Genomic DNA, 21084 nt, shown 5'->3' on the forward strand with positions numbered 1-21084 from the left:
TAATAAAATCGAAAATCAACTCGCGTTAAACCCCGATTAGCGCGGAAAAATTTCAAGAATGAATCAAACCTGTCATTAATTAGGGAGTCAATTCGTAAATTCAATTTCCATATTGACGACCGCCAACACATCCTAATTCAATTAGGTGTTGACGGCCGCATAATTTCCCTTCTACTGCCGCAGATTGGCCAGGCCACCCCTCGATTAAAGAATATATATTGGGGTTAGCTAGCACGGTAGCCTACTTGCTGCAAAATTATCTCCTCGTAAAGCATGGTCTTTTGGAGAGTCCGAAGTCGTTTTTCAAACATTTTAGTCTTGGCAGTGGTGGGCCATTGCACGTCAAGGCAATATGCCCATTGCCCATTCATATCAGCAAATTCTTCCTCCATGGAATGATATTACCATGCCGAAGCCATATCAGCTCGTGAGGCATAGTGATATTGGCCCCAGTGAAATGGCTTAATTTTAACCACAACAAGAATATGTTTAAACTGAAATCAATTTCATCATTTCAAAATACTTTACTATGCGTTCTTCCGAAATTTCTCCAAATCAGGTCGCGGGCCGCATGCGGCCCGCGTGTTGGTGACCCCTGTTCTAGTATATACTTTCTAGTTGCATACATTTATCGTAATTGCAATTTGGGTGAATGTTGATTATTGAACCATCGCCGGTCCGGAGCATTTTTATTATTGTTTTACCGGTCCGCAAGGTCAAAAAGTTTTAGAACCACTGATATATGCGGAGTTTGCTGCATTTCAATCCTAAATTCCGGCGCAGAACTGAACTGACCAACTGTTGCGCAAGCGCAGAAACTACAACATCATTCTTGGGTGACTGTATATTACCAAATATATTCCTACTGTCTAACATTTCCCCGGCGAAAGCTCTTCGAGCTGAGAGATGGCAACCTCATGCGTATCCTGGACAAGACAGAAGTAGGTCTCGCGCTGGCATGAACTCTTTTCGTTTCGTATTCGGTAGATGTCACTACAGAGGCGGCAGTTGTTAGTCTATTCAAAACAACGTCCTGCACAAGACTGGAGCCCCGTGACATAGCGACCCCGGTGGAAAGATCTGCCGATATTTGTTCAACACCGCCACCTTCTCTGAACCACTTTGAGTGGAAGATATCGAAAAGAGTTATTCTATGATCAGACTCGAAAGCCAGCAGTGATCGGATAAGGTCTTGGCAACTGCCGGTAATAGGCGGATACGACGGAAATTCTAGAATTTTGGTTTGCGCCAGTGCAATCCGGCGGACACTGCCAAGATCATTGCCCTCACCAAAAGGCATTCCACCAACAACCATCTTATACAAAACAACACCGAGTGACCAAATATCGGTTTTACACGGATTGTATGGGGTTCTTTTGAGAATTTCCGGGGCGCAGTATCCCAGAGAACCACAAAATGTGCTGCTGGGGACTTCGAATTCGTTCGAAGAGCATAATTTAGAAAAGCCGAAATCACAGAGTTTGATGTTGTTCAACTCGTCTATCAAGACATTTTCGGTTTTCAAATCCCGATGTGCGATTCGCCGTCTGTGCAAGTAGGCCAAGGCAGATGCAAGCTGGTAAAACCATTTTCTAGCCTGCGTCTCGTCTATGTAGGTGTGCTTCTCCAGCTGCCGACGAAGAGTTGTTTTCGCAAAAGACATCACGATATACGCTTTTGTCTTGCTCCTTCCAACCTAACAATGGATCGGAACTCCAGTCACAAACCCTCTCACGCTCGTGCTTCGCCTGATAATAAACTTACCCATTCCACGTCGATGATGTTTGGATGCCGCAGCGTTGAGACATTGGCCAGCTCCCTCGGAAGAAAGCGGCGTCTATATTCCTGACTTGTTGTCCTCAAGTCAATCAACTTCACTGCTTTTTTCGAAGCATCGCTGACACGCAGAGCCAGGTGGATTGTGGAGAAGGCTCCTGCACTAAAACGCTCTCCCAGCAGATAGCCTGCTTTACGCAGTCGTTCTTGTTCTTCGCGCACATTCGTCATATCGCCAGTGTCTTATCAAAATAATATCTTGCTTTCATCAGCTGCCATTGCGGCAATGACCGCGAAGACCTATAAGGCCTTGTCAGAAAAGTAGACCTACTAAATTGCTGCTAAATAGTTTTCATACTGCCGATCATCAACGACAGTCAGTTAACACAACACGATCCTCGAATATTGATTGTTATATCACACTAGAAAAGTTTCAGAGCACCTCCATTCGATCATTATGACGTCACACAATCCACATATATCCCAGCCAGTGAAGAATTCGCGCATAAGAAATTTCATCGTGTTTCGGAGCGACCGGAAGCGATGTTAATTAAAATTACGTAATATGAGCAAAATCAGAGCGCTCTTTTCAAGCGATGATTCTTTGTTACAAAGACGAGGATACACCATCGGATCTGAGCTCGGCGAAGGCACATACTCGAAAGTCAGAATAGCATCATGGCTTCGACCGGGTGAAAAAAGCAGCGTTAAAGTTGCGTTAAAAATTATTAACAAAAAGACGGCCCCGTCGGATTTCAAAGAAAAGTTCCTGCCAAGAGAACTCGAAATCATAGAGAAGTTGGACCATCCAAATATCATTCGCCGATTCGAATCATTTGAGATTAGCAGTAAAGTTTATATTTGCCTTGAATGGGCTGGTCATGGGGATCTTTTGCAGCATATCCGTCTTAAAGGGCCCCTGAAGGACCAAGACACTTTCAAGTATTTCAAAGAAATGTGTAATGGCGTGGATTACCTTCACGAAAATGGAATCGTGCACAGAGATCTAAAATGCGAGAACATCCTACTTAGTAAGCGAAACGTAGTTAAAATCGCGGATTTCGGATTCGCGCGACTAATTGGACCGACTGAGAAAAGCCGCACGTACTGTGGAAGTGCTGCTTACGCTGCTCCTGAACTTCTACAGGGAATGCCTTACGAAGGCGTCATTGCCGACGTATGGAGCTTAGGAGTAATACTGTATATCATGTGTTGCTCCGCGATGCCCTTTCGCGACGCCAATATAAAAAATCTATTGGAGGATCAAAAATCACCTTTACACATTCCACGGAGCGTTAAGGATTCGTTATCTCCGGATCTCAAGGATTTAATGATAAAAATACTCAATTTTGATTTGGAGCAACGGTACGGAATGGCCAAAATCAAGGACCACGGTTGGATAAAACGGTGCAACGAGGGAAAGTTTTAATATCTTCTTATTGAATAAATCGTGGAAGTGTCGGAATACAATCAGGGGACCTAACAGAATGTAGACTATAGTAGATTCGGTACATGGGTGAGTTGTAAAAATTAGTGGCGCTTGTGACGGATGATTCGAACACTTCTTGAATTCATAAGCAACACAATTTGATATAATTTACAAAACGCCATAATCACATAAGAAGATTCTGAGGATCGACTTCTCAATAGTATAGAATATACATATCTTATAAACAGCGGTTCTCAAAGTGTGGGTCGCGAAAGGAATATACATTTGGGTCTCATACAGCAAATGTTTGATGTGCGTATTATTTGATAAGTTTCTGTCGACAGGCTTTTCATACCCAGGTCGACTGTGTTGGGTGCTGCCTACCCCTGTACTGCGCACCGGTTTGATGTTACAGTGAGGTTGGTCTGACATTTGGTTTCTCTATATATCTCTAACTGGCGCGGCTACAGGTGCGCAAGGAAGAGAGAGAATTGGTGTTTGACTTTCTGGTGTTAAACCTCCGGCATCACAGTAACGTTTTCTAACAATCGCATATTATCAGTTCCTGTGATTGTGGGTAAAACAAGGTCGCAAAACAAAAAAATCCCGATCTAAATCATACCAACATTTAGCACGTGACGGACGCACAAGCAGATACAGTGTTGTTCAGGGGTCTGTGAGCTTGAAAATTACATGCATGGAGTGTGCGACTAGAAAACGAACGGAAACCAGCGAAGTAGAACGCACAACACGAAAGAGTCGGGAATTAAAATACTATATATGAAGGAAAAATTTCGGTGGCATCCATCCCACTGAATCAATGAGCTCTTCGTGATGAATCATACATTAAATAGCACTACGTAGCGTACAATCGGTTGTCTGCACCTTCTTTACCATACATATCCGTATAAACGAGGCATATGCCGATATTAGGAATGGATTTGATCGGGAGGTCCCGCTCTAAAATGTTTACTATTGTTTATAAGAGTCATTTAACTATCGTTAATTATACCAGAGGTAGCGAACGACTAGAGTCATTTCAATAAATATGCTATTGCCTACATACCTAGGCCTACGCACACACACACACACACACACACAAGAAACGTCTCAAAAATAACTCCTGATAAAATAACCGACTTCAGCAATACATTTGGAAAGCTTATCATCGGTCTTGGAAGTGTCCAAATTTGGTATAAATTTGGTAACAGTATACTGAACATACGCTATACCGATATCAGGGGTTTGCAACCTTTGTGACAAACGGCACATATGGGATGGCGGGCCGCACATAGGATTTGTATTAGTGGCAAGGCCCATCTCCACCTTATCAATGAAATTTGATAGACAATAATTTGTATCCGGAGGTAGATCGCATGAAGCGCGAAACTAATTTTTAGGCTGTTGAAGAAATATTGTCAAATGTATTTGCATAGTCAGCATATATGCATACTTATTACTTAAGCGTTTTAGTGTTTTGTCCTGTCTATTGGCCCATAGAGCTCAGCTAAAACTATCTGATCATTAGTCATTTCGTAGAACACACACTCATTCGCAAACCGAACAATTTTTCTCTGTGGGTCGCAAATTTCACTTTCCTACATAAAGGCTGATTGTACCAATTCTCGGTGATGAGTAATCGCCATTCTATGTGCGACAGATATGTACAAACGGATGCCCCGGAAGGGTTTTTATAGTGCGAATTATTAATTAGATGCTAGCACCAGTCGCACGCATAAAGGAATTTGAACTCCTCATTAATCCTAAATTACGGGAGCTGGAGTCAATCAGGAACGACGAGAAAGACACGATCAATCACATCTGATAATACTAGCGTCAATGAGACAGATTCGCAGCGCGGGATCCTCACCGTACGAGAACGCATCAAATTTTCATAAGGGTAAGGGAAAAATCGATAAACAAGAACATTGGATAAACAAGTATTGTGCGTGATTTTCATTCTCTGGAATAATCTCCCGCAATTGCCTATACTCCTTGGCCATGATTCATGGCAAGCGATAATACTGTTGTCGGATCTGGATACCATCTAAAATGGGCGGAGATAGCTCATGTATTTAAAACAATGTTGTAGTTAATTTGACAATGAATATTATGTTATCTATCATCATCTACGCCTGATTTACTTATGATTAATATGACACTATTATAGGCGATTTTAAATGTTCGAAAGATAAAGGACAATTCAGTCACCGGATACCGATTCACACTGTAATAGCTTATCAGACACGTAATCGCGCAGGAACTGAATGTAAATTATAGTTATTAGAGGAATTCCCGTATATTCATAATTAATTGACTGCAAGAACCGTGCATTTCTAATATCCGCCAGCCCCATGGCATGTACGGCAGGAATCCATCCGCCAGTACGCCGATATCACACGCAAGGAAACAGTCGTGCGATGTCTGGGTTGTGTATTAGTGTGCCAGTACCACACTAGTTAATAGTAGTTAGTATTGGCCTGGGAAACACTGCTAACTTGTACTATAGCAACGGAAATGCACAATCAACGTAATACATACATGCAGTCACTATATAGACCAGTCTGGCAAATACTCTTTAATACGAATAAAAATAGCAAATACATTCGAAAAAAGAGAAAAAGAGAAGGCCTAGTTTTAAGTCTCCAACACGAAACGGTTACGATCGCTTCTACAATTAGAAATGGTTATTTGATTATTAGGTCGTAAAGCATACCGGCTGTAGGTGTCGGATATATCCGAAATGGAAGATCGTGAATTAGGCCTTTAGAGAATGAACGCTTTTGAATACGGCCGGCGTTAGCCAGGATAACAATTGGAACTCATTATCAAGGTTTTTGTGAGCTGGGTTCGACTAACCCAGACTTAATAGCATTGATGAGCACCAGAGAATTTGCTATCCTAGTGTAAAACAAGAGGAGACGCTTACGGAGACATTGCCGGGTGCTTACTATAGTATAGGGTTACCTTATTTTGGAAATCTGAAAAGAGGACACTTTTCCAAAATTTTCAGATTTGCAATACCGGAGGAAAATCCTGAAAAAATTGTAAATTTTGCCAACTTCGTGGTCGGTTGACTAAAAAAAAGTCAGCTTTCCGGCCCAGCTCCCGATATAGCCGCCGGAGCGTTACTTTAGTGCTGATTTACTGTATATCAGTCGAATTTTGCCCTATATTTATCCAAAATTCTCAAAAAAAGGACAAAATCTCAAAAAAGAGGACATTTGGGAGTCCTCCGAGGACACTTTAAAAAAAGTCAAAAAAGAGAACAAATCCTCTTAAAAGAGGACGTATGGCAACCCTGCTACAGTAGCTACTATATATTACTATGATCGGCTACTGCGTCCGTGTGCACTAGAGCGAAACGTTTGATTAGAATATGACTTTTAAAAGATTATTATTCCATTGGACAAGAGTGCAAATTCTACAAGAGGCGAGGTTATGCTTATATGATGTAAGTATGTAAGTATGAGTAAAAGTACAGTAACGGCTTAAATTTTTTGGAAAATAATTCAGGACTATACCTCTCAGGCATTCGCATTTTCCGTTCTAGTTTTTATTGCATATCAAAACTTAAATAACACTTGGAAACCACTGGTTCGAGGTACGAGCATCAATTACAGTTGCTTGCCTAAATTCCGCCCTATTGCATTGCAATGTCTGGTGGTCAAAGCAATGTGTATAAATACTCCGAGAATACTGCGTATTGCGGGGATAACATGTGACGACATTTCTGATCAATAAGAATTTTTAGTATCATTTGGGACTGAAATTTTTAACAAGAGGCTCTGCTCCTCCACCCCCGTCTCCAGTGCCTTGTCTCTGTCCGTGCAGTTGTCCCAATGAACCATCGAAGTTCTGTTGCCTGTTGTCTAGACAATGAAAGCAAACCCAGTCAATAACTTGCTTAGTATAGATATGCGACGGTGATAGGTAGTCTGCAGTTACGGTGTTTACACCGAACCGAATGATATAGGCGAGTAGGCGTACTCTCGTTTCAAGCCCCAACAAATCGAAGACCAGTCACTATATGGTGTTGTGTATTAGTCAGTAACCAGACATAACACTATAGTTACAAGCAGTTTCAAATAATTTATGATACCGTGTAGCGTGCACTATTAGAATCGGGCATTTCGAATCGAATCAGTTCGAATATACGATCAGATGATACGAAGTGAATCAATAGCAACAATCACGCTGCAGGACGCGGGTATACTATTGCTGTTGTTTATGGTATACATAGGGTTTGTCGACTACTTCGGTCATGTACACCAGGTCAATTCTCTTCATTTTTATTCCGTAACTGCCGACTTGTAGCACGGCCCACTTCTAGGCTATTATAAGATACCGCTTACACGGATGAGGTGGCGACGCGAAGCCTAGATACTATCGTCTCACTGATTAGTTATTTGACTGTCAGGGTCAACTCCCAATCACCATGCTCACTTATACTTGGGCAATTTTTGCAATGGAATTATGCGTGCTCTGCACCTACTAATTCACGACACCAGTATTTCGAGGTGCCAGTAATTAAAAATAGTGATTTAATTTGAATTAGGCGAGGATATCGGATTGGGTGTGCTTCGATTTTTCGCATCCCTACCCCAGTATCAGTATTCACATAGAAATAATTTAGTAATCTAGTAATAATTTCATCATTTCAAAACACCACAAGACTGCGATACAATGAAAAGATAGGATGATATCGAAACGACTTGGAGTAGTCTTGAAAAGTCAGGCACCCATCTGGACCTATGGGATGTAAATGATAGTCATGCTCGCAGGATGGAAAGAAATAAGGAACAGTGACGTCGGTCAGGGGAGGCAAGTGAGACAGTGCCTCACCTGTCGTCAGTATGAGTGAAAGAAAACTGTGAAACTTCTACTGAATATAACACCGATAATTATGGGTCTTTTCTACACATATTTATGAATGATTGAATTTGCAACATTTTAATACTAAAAATCAGGGGATTTGCTAATGTGATTAGAAACAAGTCGCCAACTGAATCAGCTTCCATTTTGGGTTTATATATTTGTAAATCTGACTCTAAAAAGGGGTCAGTGCATCACCAGACATGAACCTCACGGCACGTCACTGATAAGGGACTACATGAAACCACTAGCGATGAAAGTGAATGACGAATGTGTGGATAGGCAAGGTTAATACGCAGGGTTGTAATGACTCGAGTCACGATTTTCTGATGACTCGACTTGACTCGAGTCATTTTCTCAAAATACGTAAATGACTCGACTCGATTCGAGTCAATCAGTGTATTGACTCGACTTGGACTCGAGTCATTGCGCATGACTCGAACCAAGTCATATGACTCGAGACTCAGACGGCCAAGACCGACATTTCATTGTAATTTCGGAGAATAGTAAAGCAACCACACCATTGGAATTTCGTCTATTGGAACTGGTACTTGAAAATGCGACCATAAATTGTTAGAAGTGAGGAAAATGAGTATATTATAAATGCGAATCATTCGATATCACCAAGCAGAGTTATGAAAAGTAGGTTTAACAAGACTTTAACAGGAAACTGAGCAGTCAACACAATGACTTGGACTCGGACTCGGATTCGAGTCATAATACCATGACTCGGACTCGATCCTCTGCTGGCTGACTTGGACTGGGACTTGACTCGGTGGTGAATAGAAAATGATTCGACTTGACTCGAGTCAAAACTATTGAAGTGAGATTGACTTGTAACTCGGAGCCTTGTGACTTGGTTACAACCCTGTTAATACGTCATATCAAGAGATCCGGTAATCTTGCGACATTTATATTGGTGGACGAGGCAGTCTTTAAATCGGAAATGCGTATTCAATTGAACGCTAATCTCGCGGAAGCAAAGCCATGGCCGTTATAGACTCATTACGTTGTCTTCGCATTCTAATATATTATCAACTCAAATTCCCCGCGGACCGCCCTCTGAAGTCACAGAAGGACTGTGTGCTGAGTAACCTAAACGATCCCCCTGAATTATCCCCCGAGACTAGGAATTAGCAACGCGCGCACGGCAAGAGCGCTGAAAACCACGATAAACAATGTGTAGCCTAAAAAGAGACGGACAATATCGACAGCTGTGGATATGCACGAAATGTCAGCAATTTTCAGCGTGAAGTCGAGCTTCGAGGCTGGAATAATATCACCGGCGGAAAGACATTCACTGGCGAGATAGCATTAATAAGATGTACTTACTGGCGTCTGTGACTGCGTGCATTCCCCAATTCACGCTCCATATCCATCCCACAATGAGTAATGCTGTCAGCAATTGTAGCATGGCCGTGCTCAAGTTTAGCCAGAACGCTTGGCACCTGTTTTGTTTTTTCATATCAGTGTCGATACCGCACAGTGCACATAGCGCCAAGATCATGGTCCCTGTAAAATGTGTAAGCGTCGAATGAATCATTATTCGAAACAAGACAGCGTCGAAACTTTGTCATTCTTACACCTGTGAATTATATCCAACTTTTGTTATGGAAGAAGCGGAGAATAACGTAGAACATAGGGAACCTTGTTGACAACTTTGATCAACCACAGATCTCTCATTGAATTCAACAGCTATTGAAGTACATTACGTTAATACGTTAGTACGTTACGTTCATAAAATACTGTTTTTGGTGTCTGTGCTTAAAACTTCAAGTTTACATTAAATACGATCTATTCCTTTTATAGGTGGACGCGTTTAATTTATCGATTCAGGAATCCGGCCAAGTACTCCATTTTCCCATATCCGACCCGCCGATTGAAAAAGGTTCCCGCCCCTCTATTATAGGTATGATAAACTTGGTAATCAATGTTCCCTCTAATTTGTCACGAGTCAGCGCGTACTCACCAACTCACTGCGCGGTCCCTTGGACAACAGTGCATAACTACTAAAAAAGGTCATCACTTCGGATTTTTTGTGCGCAGCTTAGATTTTCTGTGAGCAGAGACCGCGTCAGCACTGCGCAATTGGGCTCAAAAGTCACGTGACTTGTGGTTCGCTGGGGCCAAGCAACTATCTTAGATAGCCGCTCCCTGTGTTAATTTGCGATATTGGTCTGTTTTCAAATCGTATTTTCTGTCTCAGTGAGGTTGTTTGAAGTACAGTTCTGGGTTTTATGTTATCTTCTATGACTTATTAGCTAGTTTCAGGACTTTTAGACACTAACTAGGTAGGTTTATGTTGTTTTGCAGCCGCGCAAAATGCCAGGGTATAACGTGCCAATTTGTTATAATGGATGAGAAAACAGTTCGGAGTAGTCTTCCCATCGACTTCTGAATTGCCAGAAAACGACAGGAATGTGACTGAAATTAATAAAGCTAGTGGGGATGATAAATATAATTAACATTTGATCTATGTTGACTTGTTTGTTTGGTGGTATCAAATGTCACACCGGTATTTTGTGTGCTCCAAGACAGCGTAATCGAGTCAGCTTCAATAGCAAATGATTTAAGATAATTATTATATTTTTATTAAAGTGTTTATATAGTGAAATTGGCTTAAGAATAGATGCATCAACTGCAGGCATCGGTTAGCTCTTAAGATATCTGTGCCATTTATCGAAAAAGATAATCAAGAATTTCGGTCAGCCAAATTTAAGTTTAACCATGCCAATCAGAAGGAAGTTATTGATTGTTTCAAGGATAGTGCTGAGAAGACTGCTATGGCCGGACAAGGACAAGAGTACCGTACTTTCGACTTGGTTTTTGTGATGACGCAGCGATTTACAATTTGGTATCATTCTACCTGGAATGTAAATATTCTTTTAATGGAAGACCAGGTCTTGCTGTTACTCATGACACTACTTCGTATAATTTAGTACTGGCACTGTTGCCAATGTTTTTTCTAAATTTTGGTCAAGTTTCTATACATCAGTGTTGTTCAAAAACAACTTTTTCCAAATTTCACTGTCTCATGAACAAAATTGTTAGGTTGGCTTGAAAAAAGGTTGCACACTAGATTTGGCTCAATTCCAACATGCAGAAGTGAAGCTATCAGATTTTACAAAAAAAAATTAATTTATTGAAAAAATAAAATAGTTTTATAAAATTTTACTGGCTATTCCATGAAATGGTTGAGTTTTCAAAAAAATGTATAGCAAATTTGGCTAGTGTAGCCAAATTTAAAATTTTCTACCTTCAGCAGCTTTTGCATTGCCCTATACAAAATTTACACAAATTTCTTGAACAAAAATCAGAGCGTAGGCTAATTCATAACCATTTTTTCTCTTTATAGATACTTTTAGATGTTTAACAAATCAATGCAAACATTGATGCTAGCCTAACTAATCTGGACCTGATTGCCGTGCTAGTGAAGTTGCACTGTGCGCTATACGTAAACCATATCCGGGGTATCTCTGATCCCGGCATCTTGTATGATGCAATTGGTATCTCTGCCAAAAACTGCTCTCCGAAGACACCATATCTCTTTTATCGCAAGAACGAGAAGCACAGGCACGCTATTTACCCCTTGAACTGTGAGAAAATGCAGCTCAACTGTCTATGGAATGACGTCACCATAGGGAGGTGGAGTGAACACAAGACGCTACCGGCCTTAAAAGTCGGGACCACATATACTTCCTGAACTTGGTAGAAATCCACCCAAAACGCTGGGAAGGAACTGACATTGTTGTCGACATACGGTACATCAATGCCACCAGTAGGTCATTTGTGTGAGACCAGCCTCGTAACCATACGGACCCAACAACACTTTCTCAGTGCCAGGGCCAGAGCACCCTAAATTTACACAGACGACGTTCAGGATCTTGGCTTGTCATTGGAAGATACTAACGTCGACGCGATGCAGCAACGCAATAACTACAGATTGCCATGGAGTACTCACAGTTACACTGCTTGCTGTTATTCTCGTTTACGTCAATTTCGATATACCAACACAGTCCTCTCAATTGTATTTGCTCATGCCTGCCCATTTTCAAGCCAACTCTATGTGTTTAAGTGAGTCGTCAGTTTAAGACTTCCTCCACAGTAGCAGTGTATAGCTTAAGTCAAAACTGCATTCGTTTATGGCAAGTTGGCAACATTAATCAGGAATACCTAATCTGTGACCAATACCTACATTCTATTTGTTTCATTCTCGGTACAAAGGAAATACATTCTCAAGTTGTGAATTTGTCGAATTTATTGATTTTGTCAGCACTCTCAGAGCACTCTTAGAATTTTGTAAAATCAAGCGAGAGTATGCAAGATTAAGAAAGTATTGTTGTGGAAATATTATTATATCAGAATTAGGTAGTTCTTCTATTCAGAATCTTAGGGTATCGTCGGGTCCAAAACGAATAAATGGCATAAGTTTTGAGTATGCAATGCACAAGCTGCCCTGCACCTGTCAAAGTACTTGTGATGCTGGGCAAGTACTATAGTATCACCGGCTCATTTCAAAATGAAGAATTTCTTCTAAACGCTCAAGTCTATTAATGATCTTGATTTGGTAGAATAGGGACATTTGATATCTATCAATACACACATCACAAAAGTGCCGCAAACATGTCCTAAAACTACTTTAAAAAATATAACACTCCGGCAAGTATGCAATATTACATAGTACTCTGAAAAGGTGGAAATACTATCTTCTTTACTTTCATTCAGTGTGCATGCCTCCTCTTTACATCGCCTAGATGGGTGTCTGATTCCATAGACCACTCCAAGTCGCTTCGACATCTTCCTGTCTTTTCATTGTATCGCATTTTGTGGTGTATTGAACAGATAAAATTGCTAATTAACCAATGGTGATGATGATGATCGTCTGTTTGCACCACAACATAAATGCTTTACAGTTCAAAGGTCTCTTTGCTTTTTGATAAGCTTTTTCTGAGTTCCTGTCACCCATTCGTTCACCATCTTTCTTCTCTTGCTTGCTTCCATACGTCCTCGTCAGTGGTGCCGATTTTCGAGCCTCATCGGCTTTACTTAGCCATCTAGGCTTGATTACATGACGCTGCTCATATAGTTAGGTAAGCAGTGGGGAGTCCAGATAAGCCTCCAACCCAGTTGCGTCAAGTGGGATTCGAACTCAATTCCAACGCTTCCCCAATCTTTCAGGTAATTTTGCTGTTACCAACCTCTACGTCATTAACTTTCATTCTACTCATGGCTGAACTGAATATTTCCCAATTCTCTGCCATTACCACCATACATTGCTGATATTGGATGGTCGTTGTCTAAATCATTTTGACTTCTTCTGACCAGATTCGGATTATTTTTGAAGAACTCGCAAATCGTAAAAGTAGCTTAACCAAATTCATCTGAAATCAAATTTAACACGGTAAGGTAATATTACAATATTACTAATCTCCGATGTTGACTGATCACTGTCTCCGTGTCGATAAGTATACACTTGAAGCATAATAATGCTGCAGCCATACGATGAATAGTTAGTAGGTCCAGATGAAGGTACTAAACCTTGGAATTACCTGTTTGACATAGGCTATCTTAAACTGCTCTATACTCCATCATGTTGATTGAATACTATACATTATGTCATCTCTCTGCACGGAAAAAATCAATCCTGTAACACCAACACATAATGTGACAGCAAAGACCAGCGGAGTAGCAGAAATTGCGACATACAAATGCATTACTGTCGCAGAGAAGATGATACCAGAAACGCGCTTGGCCCCAGACGGTGGTTGTTATGCTGAAAAGTCACGTGACTTTCGAGCCCAATTGCGCACGGGCGCAGCATTGAGGGAACATTGCTGGTAACTACATGAAAGAACAGTGCACAGTTGACATACACACATAGTGAAATGTATAATGATATTCCCAGATGAATACTGAGTGGAATTCCCCAGCCTGAAAATGCTCATCAGCCCACAGAGCGACACGTACTCGGAATCAAGTACTATGCGAGCGGTCATTTCTCTCTCGACTTCCACAACGTTATTAACTCATTACGGAATGCCTCCGGGACTCGGCGGGGCATTGTGAGCCGACATCCGGTCTTTTTGTGACGAATTTTTCACATCGGATCAATTCCAAAATTCCAAACATTGCAGACAAATTTGATCGCAAACCGGATCGATAGCGGAAGGATTACACATAGTGTTACGTTGACGGCGATGTAGCTATAGACAGGAAGAGTCGACGAATAGACTGCTCAGATGCGCTGTACTGATCGTCATATTGGCATAATCTCCTCTAAAATATGATGACGGCGTCGAGGATCAGCGCATTAAACAGTGACCACGTCGAATATCTCGATCTTGGAAACCATCAAGATATTGTGGTATCCATGATTCTCAAAACAAGCTATAATGATTAGACCAACAGTGAGGACTATACGATATGTTTTGTACGGGCGTGCAAAGTGCATGTGTACAATGTACATGTAGATTGGGCTGTTCAAACATAGCTTTTTCTACCAATTTGACAGGCTATTCGATAATATTTTTAGGTTGACTAAAAACACTGCACACCAAATTTGGCTTCATTCCAACATGTAGCAGCGAGGCTACTGGAGTTGAACATTTTTTAATTTAATCCAAAAAATTTAAAAAAATATTTCTGGTAACCACACTAAATTGCTATTTTGTCTAAATATACGATGCATACCCAATTTGACTCAATTCCACTCAGTAGACATCAAGTTATTGATGTTTTGGATATTCACGATGGGTAGTTCCATAATAAATAATTGAAGAATTTGCCACCGTAAATACTATTTTTTCAAATCCAAAATTTTGTTCTTCAATGATTTCGCGGCTACTGGTTTGAAGTTAGCCAAGTTTGTTACAAATCGTGTTTGAAAAAATTTGAAGAATTAGACACAATCTGAAACAATTTCATTATGACTGGATTATGAATTCGAGGCCTTCGATATCACCAAAGAGTTTCACAGGAGTGAGTTGAAACTGACTTGAACACGATACTGAACAGTAAACACTATGACTTGGACTCGATCCGTTGCTCCCTGACTTTGACTCGGACTTGACTCGATGGTGAATTGAAAATGACTCGACTTGACTAGAGTAAAATCTATAAAAGTCAAATTGATTTGTGACTAGAAACCTTGAGACTTGGTTACAACCTGAGTGATATTCCACGGCTTGCAACTGACTGGTTTGCTGTTTCCTGTAATTAGAAATTCTGTCATACGCTCTGCTGCACTGTTAGCTACTTTGTCCACGTTCTCGTCCAAATATACAAACAAACAAATTAATACTATAGTCCTCGCTCGGGATTACCGAACCTCGACCTGATATGTCTATTTTTTTGCGGCGAGATAGCGTGGTGGTATAATCCACAGCTGGAACACCAATGGGTTGCGAGTTCAAGTCCGACCGAGGTAAACTCCAGAATCCCTACCTAAGTGTTGGAGGTTTATCTATTAGACTCCTTCTCGTCATCTCAGCCGCGTAAGCGGTGTCATATAAAAGCCTAGAAGTGGGCCGCGCTACATGTCGGCAGCTACGGAATAAATATGAAGAAAATTGGCCTGGTGTAAATGACCATAGTAGTCAACAAACACCATGAATACCTCAAAACAAACATGTTTATTTCGTCTACCTCCATCGGCTGCGATGGTTCAATTTGATCACTTGTACTTTTTATGTTGTCTACTGTTTCTAATTTGGTGGACTATTACAAGTATAAGGTTGCATTTAAAACCGTGTTTTAAAAAATGTCATTTTAAAAGAAACAAAGTTATGCCATACTTGTGTGAATACTTTCGAAAAAACTTGTAGTATGATCCTACGGACGATTTGCACCCGATATAGTCGACGTTTATGATATGGCATGGTTAGAACCTGCGAAATCGTCTTCGGTTTAACAACCAGAGCAAGAAGATAGAGATGATTGGTACGGAATGGATGTACTGATGATGATGGCCGCCAATCGTATAAAAATGCTGCATAACGATTTAGTCCTGGTTGGAGATATTTTGGTCAGTTTATGGCAGGGTTCGAAAGACCATTTCGCCAAGGAGCCATATTTACCCTATATTTTCAATTGTCAATGTAAATATCCTGTGACGTCACAATGATAGATCCGTGACGCCATGGCTAAAAACAATCAAAACAGTGAATAATAAAAAAACGTGTTTGAACAATAAGGATAATCTTTTGAACATGTTTGTTTTAATTTGATTTTTGTTTTAAATGCAACCCTAGGTACAAGTCGTTTCCACTCCTACCTATCTTTTCATTTTATCGCATTCTTTTGGTGTTTTGCAAAGATAAAATTAATAATAAACTGAAATGAACAGATACCGCAGCAGTTCGTGTGTAACATATGGACGCCAGCTAGGATCACGTCCCACGGGAAAGGGTGGATCTCGAAATACAACAGAAATATATTTATGAGACTGCTTGCCTATTCTAAAGGAGATTAACCGACTAATGACCTAGTTGATCGTTGAATGTAGAGGTCAAAGGGTTGTGCACTGATGATTTTTGCATTATTGGTTGCGCTGAACACCGTAATTTGGTTGAAGCAGTAGCAGATACGCTGATGAAAACCAAGTAATGCAATTGATAAATATTGTTCATATGTCACTCTTTCAGTGCCTCTATACAAGAAGCAATCTTTATTAAATGACCCCGGCATAATTGTACGATACGACTCGCCTGCATTGTTCGCATTCTCGCAATATTCTTGACATTTTGGTTTAATAGGCGAACGACAAATTACAATTACAATGACATTAGTGCAAGCAATGCCAAATCTTTCCCACAGGGTGGCGGTATCCCGATTACGACGTCACAGCAAAACCTGAAGCCACTGCATTACGGGAACGTTTTAGTTCTCCTTAAATTGCTCTGCGCATGAGCCGCTGAACTCGATTTTTTCCTGTCCTAGGCAGCACTGTTGCAACCAACATCCCGCACGCATCCATAATCCACATGATGATTTGTGGTTCGAGCTGCCGGGAGTATCTTGGGATGATCACTCGAGGCTACTTTAACGTTAGAATATTCTGCTGTCACCGTTTCTGTAATTGTGTCGATCTTTTGGAGTGAGGCAGCAAGACACCTGAGTTTTTGCGACACGTTTTACATCCACAGATAATTAGAGTGACAGTGCATTTTTCCGCATGGATCATTGGATGTGGGGCATCACGTACTGGTTAGTTTGGATACTGACGATAGAGCAGTTGACCATCCAAACATAGGTCCGTAACGGAAACTAGAGCTTTGCTTATGATCAATATTCGGAAATGACAAAATTATACGCTTCCAACGTTGCAATTGATGAGCTGCACAGGCTACGTTTCGCTCCCCATTGATTCGTTATTGCTTATTGCTGACTGAAAACTCGAGTCTTGAAGGCTCATCGCCGATGCTTAGATGTTCGGGTTTCTATTATTTTCATCGAAAATTGGAATCTATCTGTCTTTACTGCTGCTACTGAACGCGAATTTCCTTTCGAAATCAAAAATCTCCGATTTCGTACTATTCTAGTTAGTGTTATTGAACATATTCTTCTGAGAATTATGTATGAGTTGGCAAACTCTTAGATATACATGCGCTGAAGTCACTATAAAAGCGCCGCTGCAAAAATCTGTCTCAAAGGAGAATATAGGGATTGTCAAAACTTAGAAATGAAAACACTTCAGTGTACTAGTGCGGAGCATGGACCGGAGCCGGATTGGATAACCAGCAGGATTTTTTCAAATTTGGCCGGAGCCGGATACGTAGTTTTTCTGGTACTACGGCCGAAGCCGGATCGCAGCCGGACCATAGAATTGAAAAACAGGATCGGAGTCGGATCAGAGAATTTGTCGACCTGCTCCGCACCAGAGTTGGATCAATTACATTATTTCAGTGTAATTACAATTACAATTACAATTACTTTCATGAATGTTTCAATTACATTACCATTACAATTACTCCATGCTAAAAATATCAAATTACAATTACAATTACAATTACTCCTTGCATGCATCAATTACATTACAATTACAATTACAATTACTCCTTGCATGCATCAATTACATTACAATTACAATTACAATTGCTGCTGTTGAACATTTAATTGAATAGTCATAAATTCAACCGTGGTCCTTGACAACCGTAGCGTCGTATTTAACAACAATTCAAGTCTAGTTCAGATTGTGTAGTAATAATTGCGTTGATAAGCGTACATAGTATGCTATGTAAGATGTCACTGTGACGTAATGTAAGCGTGTTTTGTATGCTAGGTAATTATGGCTCACGTAATTGGAAATGTAAAATGTTATTTACCTAATTTCCTATGGGTTAGGATTGAGGATAGGGTGCAGTATGTCGTTGAAAAAGTATTATAATATATGCATGTGTTGGATTTGCGTATATAGTATATAATTAAAGAAACAATATTATTTTTATCGAGGGACGTAGGAATTAGGATGAGGAGTAAAAACAAAACCGTGCTTCGTCAGATAAGACGTTATATAATATCCAGTGGTCTGGTTAGTTAGCCAGACGAAATAACGATGCATCATCGTGATCTGAAATCGTATTGTAGATTGCCAACCCACGGATAGATGAGCAATATGTGAGTCACGGATGAATGTACCGACAAACGTACTGAAAAGTCGGCTAAAACCAGCAAACTTTATAGTCCTAGAGCTGGCGATCCATGCGTCCAAATTTGATGCATCTGGTCTTCATCGTAAGCTATTGATGTACTAATTCCGAAAATACAAAATACAATCTCGTCAGGGCAATGTAACTGCTCCAAAATAGCCGTTTAAGGCCGACTGTTCTGAAAAGTGAGAGCGCTGCAGCAGCATGACTACAACAATTACCAGTTACGCCCATAGCGATTGTTCAGAACAATGCCGATTCCCAGACTTTCACGACTATTTTGGGATGGTACCATTGCCTGGAAATATACTTTTATTGCGGAATCAGTGCGACACTAGCTTTCGATTACGACCATACATATCAAATTTCGACTCTTGGATCGCCAGCTATGGGACTATCAATTCTGCTGCTTTTAGCCGGCTCAGCAGTTCGCTTCTCGGCGTATTCAATCGTGAGCCACGTGTTGCGAATCCATCGGTTGGTTAGTAATTTAAAAATTGTATGGAATGGCAGCCGAGGCCAGCATAGCGGTAAAAATAAAAATAAACTCCGCCCGCAAGGGCGCGGTCAATGGCCTTCGCGAATGGATCCACAAAATTCCTTGTCGTTCGTTTAAAGAGAATGCATTATAAGTCAATTGTTTTATGTTGTGCTTGTCAGGTCTCAATAGCAATTTAATGTAATTGAAATTGTAATTGAGCAAAATTTTTGTCAAATTACAATTACAATTACAATTACACAAAATAAAAATGCTTCAATTACAATTACATTACAATTACATTGAAAAATGTAATTAATTACATTCAATTACAATTACAAATTACAATTGATCCAACTCTGCTCCGCACTACATTGTACAAGAAAAACAACCAAAATATTCAGTGCTGGGAGCTGGGTCTGATCATATAATAACCGCATGCTAACTAAACCAAGACGTGATGTCAAGGCAATCAATCGATTTGAAAATATAGTCCCGCACTACACTCTCATATCAGTCCAATACGCATTAATGCTCTGCTATCTCAATCATGGAAAAGCAATTTGTGGATCTTTTTCAAAAGCTGCAAGTTTTGTTAAATAGTTCCATACGAATTCTTTCACAAACATCCAGGTATGAACATTGCAGTAGAATGGATGGTGGCCATCGGATATTGAAGGTGGACAATTTCAAATTTGAGGTAGTGAAATTTATGCATATAGATATCCAGAATATAGAATACCGTCTGAACTTCATAATTTACCTTCTTTTGGGTTTAAAAATATATATTTTGACTCAATACTCTCCAGCTACCACTAAATTGCATTTGCGATGGCCAAATGACCATAGAAATTTCGCGATCGATCGCCATTTATTCATTTCTAATTTTTTTACATGCTATAACTTTTTATGCATTTCAATTTTTTGTAGTTCTGTTAGTTTCATCCATCGTTACTTCATATATTTATTCAGGTATTAGTTTAGAGTGTAACGACTTCTGACAGTATGGTGTCCCTGGTTCGAGCCCACGGGTTTGATAGCACTGTTATATCTAGTCACCTGTCTATTATAGCGGGTTGATTTTGATCATATTTCATTCACTTGCACATGACTAAACAGTATTGACTAAAGAGCAGATGGGCACAGCCTAACACGGCTTGGTTGGTCATCATTCATCACAACCGATGGTGGCCTATTTCAGCAGTAATGATTGAGGAGAAGTACTCACCGAAGCCAGGAACGAATACGTTAAAAAATAACACCGTCCAAGCCAATGGCACCGACACTCTCGGGATAGCTGATCGCAGCAAACTCTTTTTTTCGCGCACTTCTACCTTCGTGTTTCCATCGTGGAAGACATTGCTCGCTTCCAAATCAACATCATTCATGTCCCCATCTTCTACTCTGGTACGCCTGTCTGAGCTGCTTGCTGTTACGCCGCTTAACGCCATCGCCTGATTCCACTGCAGTACCTGATTGCGAAGCAATAGCTTTGTGAACAGATCCCTAGAATCAGCCCTTATTAGTGATCTTCCAAATAAATAATCCAATTCGCTATACGACAGCGTCATCTTGTGACAAGTTTCTTATATCTAGATTCTAGAACCTTGATAGGCTGTTACTTTCTTCTAAATATGGGTCATGGGCTATGAGAAATACAGTGTGCTGAGCAACACCGGTACAATTTGACGACACCAAAAACCAGTTCGGTCTGCATATTAGTTTCTATGTGTCGCAGGTTAATGTGGTTTCGTCATCCCCTACCACACTGCAAAAGCAGTGTATACAAAAGCCCGGTCGATTACAGAGATCCGAACTTCCGAGTTAGCATAAAAATACAGAATTGGACTCACGCACACGAGAGAAACTGATGGCGAAAG

At 40.5% G+C, this 21084-nt stretch overlaps 3 protein-coding genes across 3 annotated transcripts; 1 reads left to right on the forward strand and 2 right to left on the reverse strand.

The window, feature by feature from the left end:
* Nucleotides 1-829: 829 nt before the first annotated feature.
* On the reverse strand, nucleotides 830-2171 carry LOC145440784 (testis-specific serine/threonine-protein kinase 6-like). The gene is made up of 2 exons (XM_080318529.1): nucleotides 1765-2171; nucleotides 830-1696 (listed from the first exon to the last, which is right to left on the reverse strand). The coding sequence occupies exons 1-2, from the start codon at nucleotides 2005-2007 to the stop codon at nucleotides 863-865; spliced, it is 1077 nt and encodes a 358-aa protein (XP_080174655.1). The 5' UTR covers nucleotides 2008-2171; the 3' UTR covers nucleotides 830-862.
* Nucleotides 2172-2272: 101 nt separating this feature from the next.
* LOC145440785 (testis-specific serine/threonine-protein kinase 1-like) lies at nucleotides 2273-3264 on the forward strand. Its single transcript, XM_080318530.1, has one exon. The coding sequence runs from the start codon at nucleotides 2342-2344 to the stop codon at nucleotides 3203-3205; it is 864 nt and encodes a 287-aa protein (XP_080174656.1). The 5' UTR covers nucleotides 2273-2341; the 3' UTR covers nucleotides 3206-3264.
* Nucleotides 3265-5621: 2357 nt separating this feature from the next.
* LOC145440790 (protein stum homolog) lies at nucleotides 5622-20718 on the reverse strand. Its single transcript, XM_080318538.1, has 3 exons — nucleotides 20433-20718; nucleotides 9413-9592; nucleotides 5622-7077 (listed from the first exon to the last, which is right to left on the reverse strand). The coding sequence occupies exons 1-3, from the start codon at nucleotides 20653-20655 to the stop codon at nucleotides 6962-6964; spliced, it is 519 nt and encodes a 172-aa protein (XP_080174664.1). The 5' UTR covers nucleotides 20656-20718; the 3' UTR covers nucleotides 5622-6961.
* Between the last annotated feature and the right edge of the window lie 366 nt (nucleotides 20719-21084).

Source organism: Botryllus schlosseri, chromosome 6 (genome assembly GCF_051294905.1).
Source record: "Botryllus schlosseri isolate E-star chromosome 6, Bs_hap1, whole genome shotgun sequence".
NCBI classification, from domain to species: Eukaryota; Metazoa; Chordata; class Ascidiacea; order Stolidobranchia; family Styelidae; genus Botryllus; species Botryllus schlosseri.

Bases quoted from the DNA above. Each gene is read 5' to 3' on its own strand.
- LOC145440784 (XM_080318529.1), bottom strand. From the start codon at position 2,007: ATGACGAATGTGCGCGAAGAACAAGAACGACTGCGTAAAGCAGGCTAT. The intron at 1,697-1,764 runs GTAAGTTTATTA...ATCCATTGTTAG, and splicing joins ACATCATCGACGTGGAATGG to GTTGGAAGGAGCAAGACAAA.
- LOC145440785 (XM_080318530.1), top strand. From the start codon at position 2,342: ATGAGCAAAATCAGAGCGCTCTTTTCAAGCGATGATTCTTTGTTACAA.
- LOC145440790 (XM_080318538.1), bottom strand. From the start codon at position 20,655: ATGGCGTTAAGCGGCGTAACAGCAAGCAGCTCAGACAGGCGTACCAGA. The intron at 9,593-20,432 runs GTGAGTACTTCT...CACATTTTACAG, and splicing joins CGTATTCGTTCCTGGCTTCG to GGACCATGATCTTGGCGCTA. The intron at 7,078-9,412 runs GTAAGTACATCT...TTCATTGTCTAG, and splicing joins GCACGCAGTCACAGACGCCA to ACAACAGGCAACAGAACTTC.